The sequence below is a fragment of the Lutjanus erythropterus genome, chromosome 4, assembly GCF_056507025.1.
Source record: "Lutjanus erythropterus isolate fLutEry1 chromosome 4, fLutEry1.hap2, whole genome shotgun sequence".
In the NCBI taxonomy this organism is placed as follows: domain Eukaryota; kingdom Metazoa; phylum Chordata; class Actinopteri; order Lutjaniformes; family Lutjanidae; genus Lutjanus; species Lutjanus erythropterus.
In genome coordinates this window covers 23,004,252-23,021,815 of record NC_139320.1, presented here as the reverse complement: position 1 = coordinate 23,021,815, position 17,564 = coordinate 23,004,252, and the positions used below count along the sequence as shown (strand labels likewise).

General features: G+C 37.4%; 1 protein-coding gene and 1 pseudogene across 1 annotated transcript in view; one reads left to right on the top strand and one right to left on the bottom strand.

Moving 5' to 3' along the window:
* Positions 1–890: 890 nt before the first annotated feature.
* On the bottom strand, positions 891–5,335 carry LOC146328362 (uncharacterized; annotated as a pseudogene).
* dclk1b (doublecortin-like kinase 1b) overlaps positions 4,123–17,564 on the top strand; it is a 26,349-nt gene continuing 12,907 nt past the window's right edge. The window contains exons 1-3 of the mRNA XM_084717360.1: positions 4,123–5,304; positions 5,680–6,062; positions 6,985–7,331. Of these exons, the coding sequence (XP_084573486.1) occupies positions 5,702–6,062; positions 6,985–7,331 (708 nt within the window). The 5' untranslated portion in view covers positions 4,123–5,304; positions 5,680–5,701. The remainder of the gene's footprint in view (positions 5,305–5,679; positions 6,063–6,984; positions 7,332–17,564) is intronic.

Genomic DNA, 17,564 nt, shown 5'->3' with positions numbered 1-17,564 from the left:
ACTGTATGTCTGAGGAGTCTAAAACTGATTGTTTTTTGTGGTCTGCTACAATCATCAGTGCTGTCTTCTGCATTTCAAATATCTTCAAAATGTTAATGTTTATAGTGTTTCATATAATAATAATCTAGATTTTATTATTTTCATGTATGAACAAAGCATTTAACAAAATGTGAATTTTGAAGTGTGATGCTAACTTTGTTTCCAAACCAGGTAGTCTTTATTTTTTTCCGAGTGATCTGGTTTGTCTCTTTTTAAACTCCAGCTTTAAGACCTCGGCAGGTAATTTTCAGATGGCTTTCAAGTGCTCTAGTTGCAGATTGAGATTTCTTGCCTGTCTGAAACCTTTCTGAAAAAATAAAAATGTTTAAATAAAACATTCTGTATTTTTGAAGGTTTTGTACTGTGTGGTAGGAGCAGCATGGATTCGAGCAGTTCTGTTTGTTTTAAATCCAGTAATCGCCATCTTGAATTTGTTAGCCTAATACCTCCACCTAGTGGCGGTATAGATTACAACATTTTACTGAGAGCATTTCAACCATACTGACCGTTTACTTTGTAAATTGTATAAACAGGAACATCAACAGAGGAAAATCCAAATGATTGTTTACATTTCTCATTCATTCATCATCATTCTAACATCCATTTCATTTGGATTTGTAGAGTTTCAGAAATGAATGGAAAGTGTGGAGGAAGAACTCATTTCATGTTTATAGATTATTCCAATATTTTTGAGGGGGTTTAAAATGGGATTTTTGTGCCACCAAGTCACATAGAATGTCCCTCAATACAAATTAAATTCAGATTTTAATCTTGAAAATAATTTGAATAAAATTCCAATTTGGGTTTTCAATATGTTAATTTCAGAGATAAAGATTTGGTATATTTGAGCTTTAGCTCAATATCATGTGAGAGAACGACTAAACGTACAAAGTATAAATCAACATGAAATAAACATCTGCATCTTATTATTTTTTTTTTTTTAATGTAAAGTGAAAGGACTGTTTATAAAAAATAACCTCAGGGAGATACAAGTTACCATCCAATAACAAATTCAGCCAAAATGGCCAGACTACATCCTTTTGACTGTCCGTCAAGGGCTGCTACTACAGAGGTCACTCTGCTGGAGCATCTGACACTGACTGATTTCTCAGGTGACAAGTCATCACATCTCAAAGTTGCACTTTGAAATGGAAATGGTCAGTTCCAAAAATCTGCTTAAACACTGTCAGCTGAGCCAACCAGAGGTGAATCAATCTTTGTTGTATTGAGGGTACAATGAGGTTTGTTTCTGTAGTCTGCTCAGGTGGACTGCAGGCTCAGCCAAAATCAGCTGATGAGAGAGCAACAGGATCCTCCAGGTCAGGAGTGACATCCCATGATGACACATGGCTTAAATATGTAAGACAGTGCAGGTGATCAGTGCTGATAGGAAAAGCACATGAAGTGGGGTTCACAAACGCAGAGGTCGGGTTCATCCAGTCATTTTTCGCTGACTGAAACATGGCAGAGAGAAATTGATCCTGGCACACTGGCAGCGTTTGTCCCCCAGGGAACAGCCGATTTGTCCGACAGTATTGGTGGAGCATGCACTGCGGTCAGGTCGTCAGCTGGAGGAAGCAATTGATCCATTGTCAGAGGACTGGTTATTGTCAGATGGCTGATTTACATGTTCACATATCTGCTGAGTGCATGTTCTTGAGACATGTTCTGAAATTACATACTATGTTATCAATCTTACACTGCAAGAAACATTCTGAAAGAAGTCAATTCTTATCCCAAGATTGTAAGCATACAACTACATTAATAGACAAAAAAACAATAGATTAAGTATATACATTTTCTTAAAAGATTTTTAAATCTTCATCTTAACAGCTAACTTGGCTCTGTGAGGTATTCCTCTTTAGCCTGACTGTTTTTCTGTGACAACAACAACAAAAAATCCCCATGTAGCACTTTTCAAAAATTAAAAATCAACTTTACCAGTCTCAGTGACTCTGTTGGTATGTTTTTCAACAAACTCACATTCTGCTGAACTGCTTTATTAACCTTTGAATAACTAGATATTAAGGCTGGGTCATGGCTTAACTTGAAATTATGTTGCAAACTTTTAAACTTGCAGAAAAAAAGATTACATTTAAACCTCTATTTAAAACTTGGTTTGACATTTACTCTAAAATGAAATTAAATTTAATTCTGTAATACCAAAACTTTAAACTCCAATTTAAAATGTGATCTAGTATTAATGCTGAACTTACAAATGATAAGGTTTTACATGGCTAACTACCTTTTTAACTAGGTAACAAACAATATAACATTCTAACTTTTAAGCTAGCTGGTAAACTTTGTTATGTTTAGCTACCTAGTAAAAAAAAAGTAGCAGCTGACAGCTAAAAGTCCTCCACCCTATTGTTGATAGTTTTACCACTCATCTAATTCTCTTAAAGTTAGCATTATAACACACACAGACACATAATGTAAAAGATGCCCATGACTGAATAAAAAGCAAAAATTTCAGCAGATTTAACTCTGATGAAACAATCTGACAAGTCCTACCTCCATTTCTCTTCTTGGCAAGAGTGAAGAAATGCCTGGAGCTCACTTTCCTTTTAGAAGAGGTGTAATACTTCCCGCTAGGAGGTTCGTTTTTCAGCTCAGTCTTGGACCTGCAGGCAAAAACAGTCCTGAATCTACACGGATGTCTCCTTTATATTCAAAATAGTTGATTTACATATCAAGTTTTAAACAAGTGAAGATGAAAAGTGTTCAAGTACATTTTATGTATATAGCCCAATATAATGGTCTGTACAGCAGACACCACTCCTTTCCTACTGCTCAGTTGCTGAAGTGTCATATGATAATAAATGAATATGGAATAATTGGTGCCCAAATATGTTAGTTGTTATCATACACGTCATGAGCTTTGAAGGTTAAATACCCAGGTTACATCCACAGTATTCACTGAAAACTTGTATGAGAAAGACTGTGAGCATGTGTCCATAAACTTTAAAAGGGAATATTTAGAGTATATCATCTTCATTTTGTATTAGGGAACAAAGTCACAATGAAAACAGATTTATGCCCTCATAATACTTTAAGATAGAAGCAAAAGTTGTTCAATGGAGAAAATTCAGTCAACCTTTGAACACAGTTTGTCCATTATTTTAAGATCTTTTAGTTGCATAGCCTGGTCAGCAAACTGTGACTTTTTAGCAATAACCTTCCAAACTTTGAGGATAAGTAAATTATGTCTTCGACAGGCCAGCTGGATGAAAGCCCTGTGGTTAAGTAATTGTTTGCATCAGGTTGAAGAAATTCAAAAATGCTGACAGCCATAAAAGTACAGTTTGTGTCCTATGGACCCTCTTCGACATCAGGTATCCATGCAAGAGATAGACCTATAAAAGTAAGACAATCCGCTGTGATGATTTTGATACAAAACATGTATAAATTACCCATTAGGTGGTCCTCTGCTCATACGTAAATTATATTTATTAGATTTCTGTGTGTGTCCTTCAGGTGCTCGTCACACCAATTTTGTGTTTTATTTGGGTTCCTACATGTATGAGTGTGAAAGTACTGATTGTGAGACTACACTGAAATCATAAATAAGCCATGATAAGAAATATGGAAGAATATATGGGGAAAAGAAGAGGGGGTCTTATTTTACAAAAACAATGGGAATGGCAAAAAAACATTCTACCTGCAAAAGAAAAGACCTAGTTGTCATAAGGAGTATAATAATAAGGAGTATTAGGCAGCATTTCCACCAATGTAGTGTCAAGACAGCCTAACCCAAAGAGGAAGAAAACTGAACCAATTAATTTGATCTTATCTAGAGGGAAACTCTAGATCCACGAAAGATCTCGCGAGAGTGATCATTTCACCCAAAACATGATCTTTCCCTCACCATAACCTAGTGTTGTTGTCTCTAAACCTACCCTGATTGTAACTACAGCGCGATCACTTTATAAAACACAATTTGTTTGTACAATGTGTACTGTGAAGAAACACCGCGTACATATCTCGCGAGAGTTTCACAATTCAAGGCTTCCCTTCTCAACATGACCAATTAATCACACGTCTCCGACCCACACCTGTGTGCGTTTGTGTCCAAACAGCTCAGATACGAGGGGGCATCAAAGTTGTGGATCATTATACTTCTTGTCATCACATGTAGAGACTTTTTAACCTATTTAGTAGCAAAAATGACTAACATTATAACCGTATATATAATAAAACAGGATAAAATCTGTTTGAAATGTTTGAAAGGGCTGTATGCTAGGTTTAGCTAGTTTAGAGGAACTGAGGATTAACTGAGCTACCTAACGCTACATGATTATTGAAAATGGTAAGTCAATTAACAACTAGCGTTACATAAAAGGAAACACTCAGTGTAAGAGGAGACAAATTAATTTTTAAAATGTTCGTTTGTAGTCGCTTTAACCCGTACAATTTGAGTCTCTACGACTCTACGAACTAGCGTTTGCTTGTTAGCTGGTCAACTAAGGTTAGCTTGAACCGTGCTGTTGCTATAGGAAACGCATGCCAGCCAACCAGAAACGACTGGAGTGCTAGCTTTAAGCTCATTAAACCCTGTGTGAACGTGAGCCTATTGTTTTTAATATTGCATAAATATAAAAACTGCTGCGTAAAATGAAAAAATGAAGTAAGAAGAGGTGAAGTCATCTTAAAAATACTTGCCTGTAGTCACTTTAACCCATTACATTTTCAGTCAGTTTGCTAGCTAGCTATTTAGTTAGCTTCAAAGTGCGGTTAGCTTGAAGTGTGTTGTTGCTATGGGAAACACCTGCCACCCAAGCAGAAGCAACTGGAGTGGTAGTTAGATTTAAGCTTATGAAAAGCTTTTCCGTGATTGTCAGCTAATTATTGAATAGTGCTTATTTGATTTTGTTTCTCTTATTACATAAATATTCCCAGTGGAGGTTATTCAAGCAACCTCAACGTGAACGTGCATCATATTAACACGCACTGTGATAGCGCTCAGGCAGCAGCGTGCACGGCGAGTGCTGACAACCGAGCAGTTCGGTGTAAATCACTGCAATGGCAGAGAGGACTAGAGGAGGGGAGGGTGGAGGACGCCGGCTACAGCCCTGCCTCCTCTCTGCATGTGAACACAGAGCAGAGTAGACACACGGCAGACAGACAGAGAGAGAGCACCATCACAGGGCAACAAAGGGACGCATGGTTCAAGTAAAAGGCATCAAATTAATAAATGATTCGTTGAGATAAGTCATTACACACGGATACACGTTTTACTGCATCTGTCCTGTCCTCACCTCAAAGGTAAGCGCGACTGCACCATAAGGAAATCCATATGTCCTGTAATGTTCTGTTTTCTTGCTGTTTTAAATTGATTGTAATTATTTTTGCCTATTACAATAATCTATCAGGCAGGAACTCCAAATAATGTGCTATGTATTGCAAATGCATGTGAATTTAATTGCAGTAAAGATTGAATTGAGCCACACCGGGGAGGATGAAATGGGTGTGACATGTTACTTCATAATGTGTGTATAAGCAGCATCAGTAGCAGCATCAGTGCTTGTATCAGGAGTGTTAGCTAGTAGAGTGACAGAGAGCCTAATTTCTCTCATGTATTATGTACGTTCAAGTTAAAGAGCTTATTCAAATACTAAGCTTTCTCCTTGTATTATTTAGGGTATAAAAGCGTTACACAGTCATGGAGCTGGAGCACTTTGATGAGCGGGACAAGGCTCAGAGATATACCCGAAGGGGCTCAAGAGGGAATGGGCTCCCAAGTCCCACTCATAGCGCTCACTGCAGCCTGTACAGAACCAGGACACTGCAAGCACTGAGCTCAGAAAAGAAGGCCAAGAAGATTCGTTTCTACCGCAATGGGGACCGCTACTTCAAAGGAATTGTGTATGCCATTTCTCAGGAGAGATTTAGGTCCATAGAAGCACTCCTGGCTGACCTCACAAGGTCTCTGTCAGATAATGTCAACTTGCCACAGGGGGTGCGGACCATTTACACCATTGATGGGACAACAAGGATCACCAACATGGACCAGCTGGTGGAAGGTGAGTAGTGTTTCTGAACTGTTGTTTGCCCCAGATTTCATTTGTGAATGTGAGATAATTTAAGTTACAGACTCCACAAACATTAAAGGTCCATTGTGTAAGATTTATATGGATTTATTGGCAGAATATAGCAGAACTGGAATATAATACTCATGCACATACTCCACAGAGGCTGCCATTGTTACACAGTGATGTCTCTACAGTAGCCTAGAACAGACAAGCAAAACACTGGTTTTAAATAGTCAGGAGAACAAGATTCTTCAAATCCTCAATGTAATTTGAATCTCAATTTTGATGTCACAATTAAATTTTCTGATTTAAACTTTTTTTTTTAGCACTGATGGCTATTAAACTATCGAATCTTGATTTGTAAATATCAACAGATCATTGGTTTTATTCATAGACAACTAGTCTTATGATATCAAGCGTGATATAATAACGGATAAGCTACACTGTGTTGTCTTTGAGTTGTTTTTTTTTTTCTGGACACTTGCTGGACACCTCAAGTAGGTGGGGGTGCAGAGAAAAAAAATGGAATCGATGGATTCTGTCTTTGGTTTCAGTTATTGAAAGTGAAAGCTCATTTCAATCAACCTTCAATTTAATATTGAAAATGTGACACCCCTACTAAATAGGGTCTTTCACATTTTTTTTGCAAATATTGCAACCATTGTAGGTTCTCTTACACACTTGAAAGGGGATGTGAAATGAGATTTTTGTATTCTGCAAGCTCACTGCTAGATGCTGCTAAATCCTACATAATGGTCCTTTAAAATCTGATTCAGATTAAAACAAAATGCATGACTTCCTCAGTATTTTAGAACAGAAGTAGCCATGTTACACAATCCTGTGATTTGTGTTTTTTTGCGTCCCTTTTGTGGGTAAAAAGAAAATCGCTTATTGTTTATTTGACTTTCTGCAGGAGAGAGCTATGTTTGTGCATCCATTGAGCCCTATAAAAAGCTGGACTACACAAAGAATGTAAATCCCAACTGGTCAGTTGGTGCTAGGACTGTTGTGTCCAGCCGTGATCCTTCGTCTCTTGGTAGTTCCAAGACTGGAAGTCCAGAGACCAGAGAGAGCAAAGACTATATTAAGCCCAAGCTGGTGACCATTGTCCGCAGTGGAGTAAAGCCTCGGAAGGCCGTACGGATCCTGCTCAACAAAAAGACTGCACATACCTTTGAGCAAGTCATGACTGACATCACAGACGCCATTAAGCTGGACTCTGGAGCTGTCAAAAGGCTATACACCGTTGACGGCAAGATGGTAGGTGTTATCATGTCTAGAGGTGATTCTCACTTCTGCTCTTTGTTTAGACATAATATTAACAAAAGCATGTTTCCAAGTAAGATATACTGGATAACGTTCAACAGTGGCTTTAAGAGAAAACCAAAAAGCTCCCAATATATGAGCACTAATAAAGTATTCTGTGTGGAAAACAGGCCAAGGCTACACTATGAAGCATGCAGCCCATATTAATTTTATAGCTACACACCTGTATGTATAAAATCATGACATACTGTATACCAGTTAATTAAGGAATCCCATTTAAGATTGCCAAGACACATTTGACTTTTGCCAATCCTCTGTGAGTCGCATTCAGTGCTCCAAGAGGAAACATTAAACATATGTCTTACCACTTGCGTTCTACACACAGAGCAAATTTAGTGGCAGACATTTTAAGTTGCATGAGTTGCTTGATTAATTTCTCAGTGACTATTGGTTAAATTTAAGGCTGCACAGTTATTTGAAATATTATCAGCATCGCAGTATGGCAAAGTGCAATATCCAAAAGGTAAAATTTGTCTTAATCTACCATTATAAATAAAGTATTGTGGTGCTACAGAGATGCCCTGATAAAAAAACGTATTCTTCAGATGCAAGGGAATGTGCTTGTTTGGTACAGACCACAGCAAAAATCACTTCATCATCATCGTTCACTTTTTTCTTTCTTTTCAGTGAAAATGACATATCGGTCAGAATAATTGCAGTATGATGCATATTAGTCATTCACTTTTCCATTTCATTTCCATTCGTTTAAGAAATATTAATCCAGTTATTTAGTCCATATTCTAGTTTATCTATTTACAGTATGCTTATTTGAAACAAATCCACTGTGACTGAATGTTTGTTTTGAAAGTGATAAAACAAAGCAGCCAGGACACAAAGTTCAGCCCTTTTCATGTGGATGTCCAGTCAGTTTTGATGGTAAATATAGTCAATTGAATAAATCAATTGCTCAGTGTGTACCTTATTGACCAGGAAAATTGAGTTCTTCTGCTCACAGAGATGTGCCAACAGTGCCCACATGTACCAGGATGCATTGTGGGAGAGCTTCTGATGCCCACGCCCATGTTGTCGTGTATCACCACGCTAGCCTATTGCTATGACTTTATTGGCCAGAGCATTGCATAAGGTGACAAAAATACTCATCTAGCACACTCCCTGCCTACCCAGAAGATTAGAAATCCAAGATGAAATGGCCTGTAGTTCTTGAACAACAGAACTACAGATTTTGCAGCATTAGAGCTCAGTTTCAATGTCAGTCAGTGCAGCACACACAGAGGAATTTATTGCGTCAATTGATCTATATTTACTATCAACATTAACTGGACATCCATATAAAAAGTGCAGAGGTTTTCCTTAAGTGCTCCATACCTGAGAGAGGGCAATTATTTTATGCCTTTTTCTCCATCACTCATACATCAGTTGCTCACAAGAGAGGAACGATGCTTTTGTTGGACAGAAGTCAAAGGAGACTGGCATTACCTTTGTGCAGTTTGTCATAGCTTGTCTGAGTGTTTTACCTAGATACATTTGGTTATGGTGTGAGGTATTCTGCTATTTTCTCCATATATTCCTATTTGTGGTACTGTTTCTCATATAGGAAGCTTATCTCAGCACACTGCACATGAGGCAGACCTGATACACATTTACAGTCCACTCACGTTGAGTTTATCTAACACAGTGGGTAAATTTTAAGGCGTTAGAAGACATAGAACTTGCCGCTGACGTTAGAAGTGGTCTGTTCTGTTCCTCATTCACGTCTTTGAGAATTGCTTCCCTACCCAAGGAGAGATAGCCCAGTAGGCTCAAAGTCAACTGGGAATATTTGCTAAATGTATCACGAGAAATAGGTTTCTAGGACTCGGTGTCATATTCCTACCAAACAGTAGCACATTATTGAACGATTTTCACTTAGTAAGTCAGACCAGTACCAGACAATCTGATCAGTGTCTTGGTACCCAAATGGCTGCTTGCATTATCTTTTCTTTTACATTATATGCATTTAATGGAACTTTATGGGTGGTTATTATTTACACTATTATACATTGGTGATATTTATAATTCTTGGCGCAGGTCCACTATTTAACACCACACTGTACCCATACATTAGATTAATTAACATTCATCTGTGCATTTACTTTATGGGATGATAATGAATGGACAACACTTAAGTGGCAGTTGCACAGAGAATTCACTGAGCAAATTAGTTACAAAACACCCCACAGAAATAACCAGCTCTTAAACTATTCATAAACTCTATCACCTGCACTCTAAATTAGTAACCTTATCACAAAAAATAATGAGATTTTTTTTTCCCACCATCTGATGGTTTCTATGGTGACATGCTTCCTGGGCTGGTTGCTAAGGAACAGCCTCTGCGGCAGAGCGGTGCAGTAGTGATGTCAGGACTGTAGGTGTACTGTGAGAGGGTTCATACTGTAGATGCAGTGCTTGGTCTGTCAGCCTCATTACACATGGCGGCAAGATGGAGCACATGGCTGGAGTATAATCCCAGGATAGGAACCGCATTCTATAATAATGGTGTGTAGATGGAACAGCTGGGGATTTTCACACCAACAAACAAATCTGCTTTCACAAATGCTCTGTATTATTTTAGGAATACAGACTGTTTTGCGAAGCATAAATGGACATGAAATTGCTATTTCTTTCTATGGTTCTGCATTTGTCTTCACAAAGTAATTGTCAGATATCATTGCTGCTTTGGTTAAGTGATATTAATGCTATCTACTCCTTGCTATTAATAAGCTGATGTGTTTGTGCTTGGCAGTGCAGCTCTGTGCTCTACTTTCTCTGCTTTCGTAGTTTTTGTCATGTTGTGGCTCCAGATGGCCAAATAAGCCCCCGTTGGCAGCAAAGGGCCTGTTTTCATGGGTGTTTAACCTTTGGTAAATGACCTGCCTGTGGTTTTGGTCCTGAGACAATGACTAGTCTGTGGTAACAATTGATTCCAGCAAGTCTGTTCCATAAAACACATTTATCCCTCTTAGTTTCGCTACAGCAAAAGTAGCGGACAAGCAAGAACTATGATTATGCTTTATTCACATTAATTTTGAACTCATGATTAGGGGTGAAATGCTCTTGGAAACTTACTAAGGCTGCAGCTAAGGATTGTTTTCATCACTGATTAATCTGTTGATTATTTTCTCAACTAATCGATTAGTGATCACTGTTTACCAAAGTCCAGTGTTAAGTCCTGAAATGTCTTGTTTTGTCCATTACCCAGATATTCAGTTTGCTGTCATATAGAAGAAAATGATTAAAATACTCACATTTAAGAAGCTGAAATCAGAGAATTTGGACATTTTTTCTATTAAAATGACTCAAAAGTATTAATCAATTATCAAAATACTTGACAATTAATTTAATAGTTGACAACTAATGATTAATCAATTAATCATTGCAGCTCTACACAGTATGATTCCATTTAATTCTGATTCAGACAATTGCGATGCATCAGAATTTTTTATTTCTATACAGGATTTGTTTTTTTCCCACTGTGTGACTACTTGATACTTTTTTAACATAGTATAAGTTAAAATGTTTTCATAAGCTAGCTTTTAAAGGACGAGTTTATCCTAAAATCAAAATTACATGGCCTGGCCTTTAGTCCCGTTTATCCATTTAGATTGGTTTGGTGTGGGTTGTCAAGTTTTGGAGATATCGGGCACAGAAATGTCTGACTTCTTTTGCATGTATTGGTACCCAGCTTCTGGTGCTCAAAGCCTCATTTAAGAAAAAGAGAAAGAAAAATTTGCATTGCATTTCAAATTATTAAGGGGTTTTCAGTATCAAGCTTGGGGAAATGATTTCACTGTGCATGTGTATCAGTCATTTTTGAACATTTTTAGCACATTTTGACAATACCATGAAAACTTTTGTTACCATTATTGTAATAGGAAATTTTCAGTCTGTTTCATCTCTACTTTCTTTCTAGTGGAAAGAAAGTAGAGCTAAAGAAAAGTAATTCAGACCCAGACATGATTTCTAGAAAGAGACATTGCCATTGTGTTTTTCAAATGTGTTTTTATGGAACTTTGAGCACCGCAAGCCAAGTGCCATCTAGTTCCATTATATTTGAGAGAATGCAGACCTGTCTACATCAATATCTCCAAAGCCCAGCAAATGACACCAAAACCAAATGGCACTACAGGTAAGAGGAAATATATGTATTTTTGATTTTCGGGTGAACTGTCCCTTTAAGACAGTGGGTGCTGGTCAGATTGAATCAATCTGTGGTAGGTTACGCTCAGTCATCCTCTCCAAAACTCAAGAAATAAACTACCTAGAACATAAACATGACTGACGTTTATGTCCATTATGCTTCACTATTCAGTTGTTTAAGTTGTCAGGAACGTACAGCCTGGTCTTACAAAATTGTTACAGGCAATCATAATGTCGTGAACTGTTTTTTTTCCCTTATTACTTATTACTTTTCAGCATCTATTCATAATCTTTGAAGAGAGAATTGCGACACATCGAAGAATCGACCCCACCCCCCTCCCTTACTCATGATTCATGCTTCTATTAGTGGATCTGCTTAGCGGGTGGCTCTGCATGATGGCTGTAATCCCTCCATACTGCTGAGTCACTCTGTAATGCTGTTCTGCCATGAGAGTGAGGTTTAACTTGGCCAAATGGACACTTAATGATCTTGAGCTGCACTTTATAAACCTCAGATGACTGATTATTGATAAAACATTATCCACACTGAAAGTATTGCAAACAAAAGATAGGGTAAAGGCGATAAGAGGAGCAGACACCCTGCAGACAGTGCCTTTTGAGGCAAGAAAACATGCCATTGCCTGGTGTGATCCTGCTGTTGAGTGAGAGATGGAGCAGGGAATATTTGCATGACCGAGTATGTCTGAGAAGACTTACCCCATGGCGTTCCAATCCCCACTGTAATGGATGTGGCTCTGCACTGTAATTGTATTATGCACACCGCTAACTTCTCTGTGTGTTAGTCAACCCTTGAAATAGATGTCGACACAGCCACCCGAGGACAGAGCCTGGCTTCACATCAATGGACGAAAGCGAAGGCTTAATTCTCCATGGTAAAATTATGTATCAGTAGATGTGATAAACAACCCATTCATGCTTTAGAAATTAGATACAGAGTGGAAGTGGTTATGAGATGCATGGTGCCTGTTGTGCCAGAGGGTGAAACTTAGCTTATGTTTTCTAATTCATTTCTTCATGTTGACCTTGATTCTGACATTTCCTAGTTCAGCCTGAGTGTGCCCACAATGGCTCTCTCTTGGTCTCTGCTCATTCCACAAATGTCATTTCTGCTTGATGCATAGTGGTTATTTGTGTTCTTGTTGTGTTCTCCTGCAATTCAGTGACATTAGAATAAAAGACGGCAGTTAGGTTTTTGGTTTAGGAGACCTGGCAGATATAGTAATTTTAATACTACCTACCTCTTGGTACAAATGTACAGTAATAGTGAATTATATATACTGCTTTTCATGCTAAAATAATATTTAATATAAGACAAAGTGTGTGAAAAAACACTAGTAATCACATTTTGTTGCTGCTAATGATTGTAGGCATTTAGTATTTGGTTTAGGAGACCTGACAGAGGCAGAATTCAAAATATTTAGACAGAGTAACTACCTTTTGGTGCAAATGTAACATAGTGAATTGCGCATAATACTTACTAAAATAATTACTAATATTTCTACTGGTAATTGTGTTACTGTTTCTTGTTGTTGATAAAAGTAGAAATGTGGTTTTGGTTTAGGAGATCTGACGAAGGTAGTATTCAAAATATTTAGACTAAATATCTTTTGGTTGAAATGTAACATGATGAATTGGACATAGTGCATTTCTTGCTAAAATAAATGCTATTTAATCTGAAGAAAAAAAACAGTTGCTAGTAATTTTGAAGGCATAATATTCAACATATTCCTAAATATAAACAAAAAAGGTATAGACTCAAACATAATCCCTTTCAATCATCACTTATGACCGACTAAAAGTGTGTGGTGGTGGCTATATCTGCAGAGACCCTGCCTGTATTTCTCAGTATTTTGCTGTACTCTGGACACTTTACTAACCCAATACATTGATATTTGATGTTCTGGGAATGAAACACAACAATAAGCTCTCTTTCTGGTGCATTTATGAATAGCTCAGACAAATCCTACAGATTCTACCTTTAAGTTAACTTTTTTAACTGTCGATGGAATAAATCATTCTTAAACCCTGCCATTTTTAAATTTCTCACTGTGACTAAAGAGGAGAAAGAAGGATGAAGGAGATAGGGAGGCTGTCTGGCTTACCTCACACCTACTGCTGTGACTTGGCTGTTAAACACAGAACAGTGACTTGTTCACTGTCCCACTGCATTTGGCATGGAGAAGAAATTTTACTCTTTTTGATCTGATACTTGAGCTAAAGTGGAAGTTGCTGTTGTGCTTAAATTAGAATGCTGCAGAAACTTAAGAGCATATCACATGAGTCCTATACCTCTATTTAAAAGAGATATAGCCTCTGCATTAATTTAATTTGTTTGAATGTTGTGTGGTTTTATTGATTGTTAATTTCAGTTAATAACAATCCTACTTCATGTTCATCTGGTAGTGATTTCACATGGCTTTCACATACATTGACACATAGTACATCATGTTACGAAATTTTGTTTGTTGTTATGTTAGTCTTTTTACATGCTCCATTTTATGGTGATAGATTTGGCCACATCGGCAAGCAAGCCTTTTTGAAAAAGGATTTGATTTGTGCTGGAAACAGACAGACATTGTTAGAACTACTAAGGGCTAAATATAGATACTCAAAACAAGGACATCATGATTAGGAATGCTGGAAATATCCGGGCTAGTGTAATGTAGTGTAACATGTTTTAATGCGTGCTTCGTATTGTGGTTATGTCCTTATGGTGTCTTCATAGTGCTGACTTGCACTTGTTTGACTTGCATTTGCTATTACTCACATCTGTCTTTGCAGAAACTGCAGTTTATATCAGAATTATGCAGCAGACCTCATTTGAATCTTGATTTAAATTTGAAAAAGGAGGATAAGAATTAGAATGGATAAAGAACTGTCTAGTATTAGTTATAACAATTAGTTTAATAAAAATATGGACAAAAAAACAAACAGTATATTATGATGTATAACAATACACTGACTTCCCCTTTCTACTGGACTAATATAGTCTGCTGATCATGTGGACATAAAAGTAGATTATGGAAAACAAGTAGATTTTAGCAAATAATTAAACAGTGATTCCTGAAAACAATAGTGTAAAAATCAGGGGAGTGACAATTTCATTATGAAATTGAATATCAATCAAAATGAGCTTTCGATTTCAATAACCAAAGGCAGAATGGGCAGTTTTCCCAGTATTTTTTTCTTGTTCTTTACACCCTCCCCTACTTGTGATGTCCAGCACATGTCAAAGATGACACAGCATAGCTTACCTGGCTGTTATGTCACACTTGATCCCATATGGACTACCTTTAAAGAAGAATTTTAAAATGTAAATGACAGTTGTCAGGGCATAAAATCAGTGATTTGTCGATCTTTACAATCAAGACACAGTAGTCCAATAAAGGTGTGGCCATCAAAATGTTGAAATTGAAAAAGCAAATGGACTTGTGACCTTTAAATATAAAGTCAAATGGAGTCGTGGATTTGGAGAATCAAGACACCCCTAGTAAAAATAATTCATGCAGAATGAACCAGAACCTTTTGACTGGCTGCAGTTTTCAATCTCCCACTTCAAAGAGGAGATTCAGCACCCTGGAGAGCTCCACCTGTCCACTGGTCGAGATTTCTTTCATCACCAGTTTGTGTCTTTTGTGTAATCTATGGTCTTTATCATGGCTCAGATTGATTATCTTACGGCATGCATACACCTCCTGCTGTGTATTCTTTCTTCTGGACCAATGCTTGTGCTAGAGGAAATTACAGATGAAACCCTTGCGATCAATATTTGCACAGGATGCTACTGGACCACAAGGAGTGTTTGTGCCTCTGTGTGTGTGTGTGTGTGTGTTAGGGGGATGGTAAGCCTGGTGGAGCTGCTGTGTCACTGAGCCTGCAAGCATAACTAATCAATATAAAGCAACAGATTCATGATTGGCCTAGTTTTGCTGTTGCATCTTAAGTTTGAGGTTTCAGATTTCCTAGTATTTAAGACAAATAATATTTAACGTATGTTTAAAAGTTGCATAAGTGGATGTCATGAAAATACTGAACATGATTTGTTTTTACAGTCGATCTTTAAATTGGAGCGCAATATGACTGGGAACGTGATCTAAATTAGTTAAAAAGGCATTTTCCATTTCACCTCTTGAAGTTGGAAACCGTTGTTGTTAAGGGTGTGTGCGCCAATAATTAGATCTCTAATAAAGAATTTTACTCAATAGCAGCTATTGTTTACCAATCACAACTGATTTCATAATCCTATTACAGAATAATATCACTTCTTTCTAGTCAGATTTACTTGTTGTTTAATTTAACATAAAAAATTTAGCAATTTTTTTTAGACAGTTTAATGCTAAAAGGAGACCTCAAGCATCTAATGCTTGAGGCTAGATTTGAACCCATAATGCCATAGTGACAAGGTGTTCTGTGTTTTTCTGTCTTACCTACACTGATGGTGAGATTGTTCTGTTGCCTGCAGTTTGTACTGTCCAGTGCTCCAGATAGGATCTGACAGCGGATCTTAAAGTAGCTGTGTCCCTCTCATCGTCTCAAACTCATCTGAGATTCCGTCTGGTCTCCCTGGCAACGGCTGTGCAGCTCCCCTCCCTTTGGGATCTCACACTCTTTTGGAGGAGAGGTGGGGGGCAGGGGCTGTCAGAGTGGGCGTTTGCAGAGAAAATGGCCATATTAAGCACCCCTCTGTGTGCAGTTTTTATTTTAAGATTTCATGGCTGAATGACCTTTGGATTTATAGAGGTATTATTGCTGCAGGTTACTGATAAACCACTCCCTTTGTTTGGTGGATTATCCAGCATTTCAGTATTTTGGTTAAAGTAAGAATATCAAAGCTGCGTATACTATGTTCTCTTAATAGATAGGCTATTTTAGTGAATTATTTCCAAAATAATCTGACATTTATACAAGGAAAACCAGAATATTGCCACAGCATAACTAAGGAGGATGATAACATTTAATATATGGTTAGAGAGCAGTCTGGTTGACAGACTGTGGTGGCTTTCTTGTCTGGTCTTCTTTGCTCAGTGTCTCAGTGCTTAAGTCATCTTATTAGACTCCTGCTGAACTCTCCATGGTTCTTAACGATGAGACAATGAATAATGTATGCACAGTACATATTAGATGATTGCAGTTTAGCCGTTTTAATTTTTTTTTCACTTTTTTAAAACCTTTTTGTACTCAACTACATTGTAAGACTACAAACACTAGGTGTTATTAAAGATGTTCCGATACCATTTTTTCAACCTGTATGGATGTGACACTTCAACACTTCAAAGATGACATAGTGTAGCCTACCGGTTGTTATAAAATGCTTGATACCATGTAGACATTTTCAAAGAAGAATTTGAAAATGTAAATGACATTTGTCAGGGCATAAAACAAATCAACTGTTGATGTTTACAAATCTTGGTTGTCTAACAACTGCATAACTGTCAGTGCAAAATAAAATGTTACGTTGAAAAATCGAAATGTGACCATAGATTCTAAAGTCACATCGAATTGTGGATTTGGAGAATCATGACAACTTGATAAGGGACACGTTTTTGTTGACAGAGGTTCTGCCTTTGTAGAGGAAATGAAAGTAGATGCACTACAGTACACTCACTGACACACTGCTGTAGTTAAGCACATCAATAACCCTTTTGAGGAGAAGGTCAGGACTCCATCAGCATCTTCATTTATTTATGACCGTGCATCCACTGTGATGGGCTTCTGAATTAATGAGCACTGCAGATGCAGCAACCTAATCATCTAATTTCTTTGTAGAGTGAAAACGATTATATTTGATATTTAGATAATACTGAGAACAAAGGATATGTGGTGATCATTTTATTTAAAAGAAGTTCTACAGCATCAAAGCCATCCACTGGCTAAAGGTAACATTTAAGTTCCTGTTACAATGCCCTGTTGCAATGGCTTTTTTTGTAGATTTAATTTAAGTTATTTATGCCATTACATATCAGATTTGGGCTGAAAGATCTAATAAGTTGTGAAAATGCTTCCATTTGA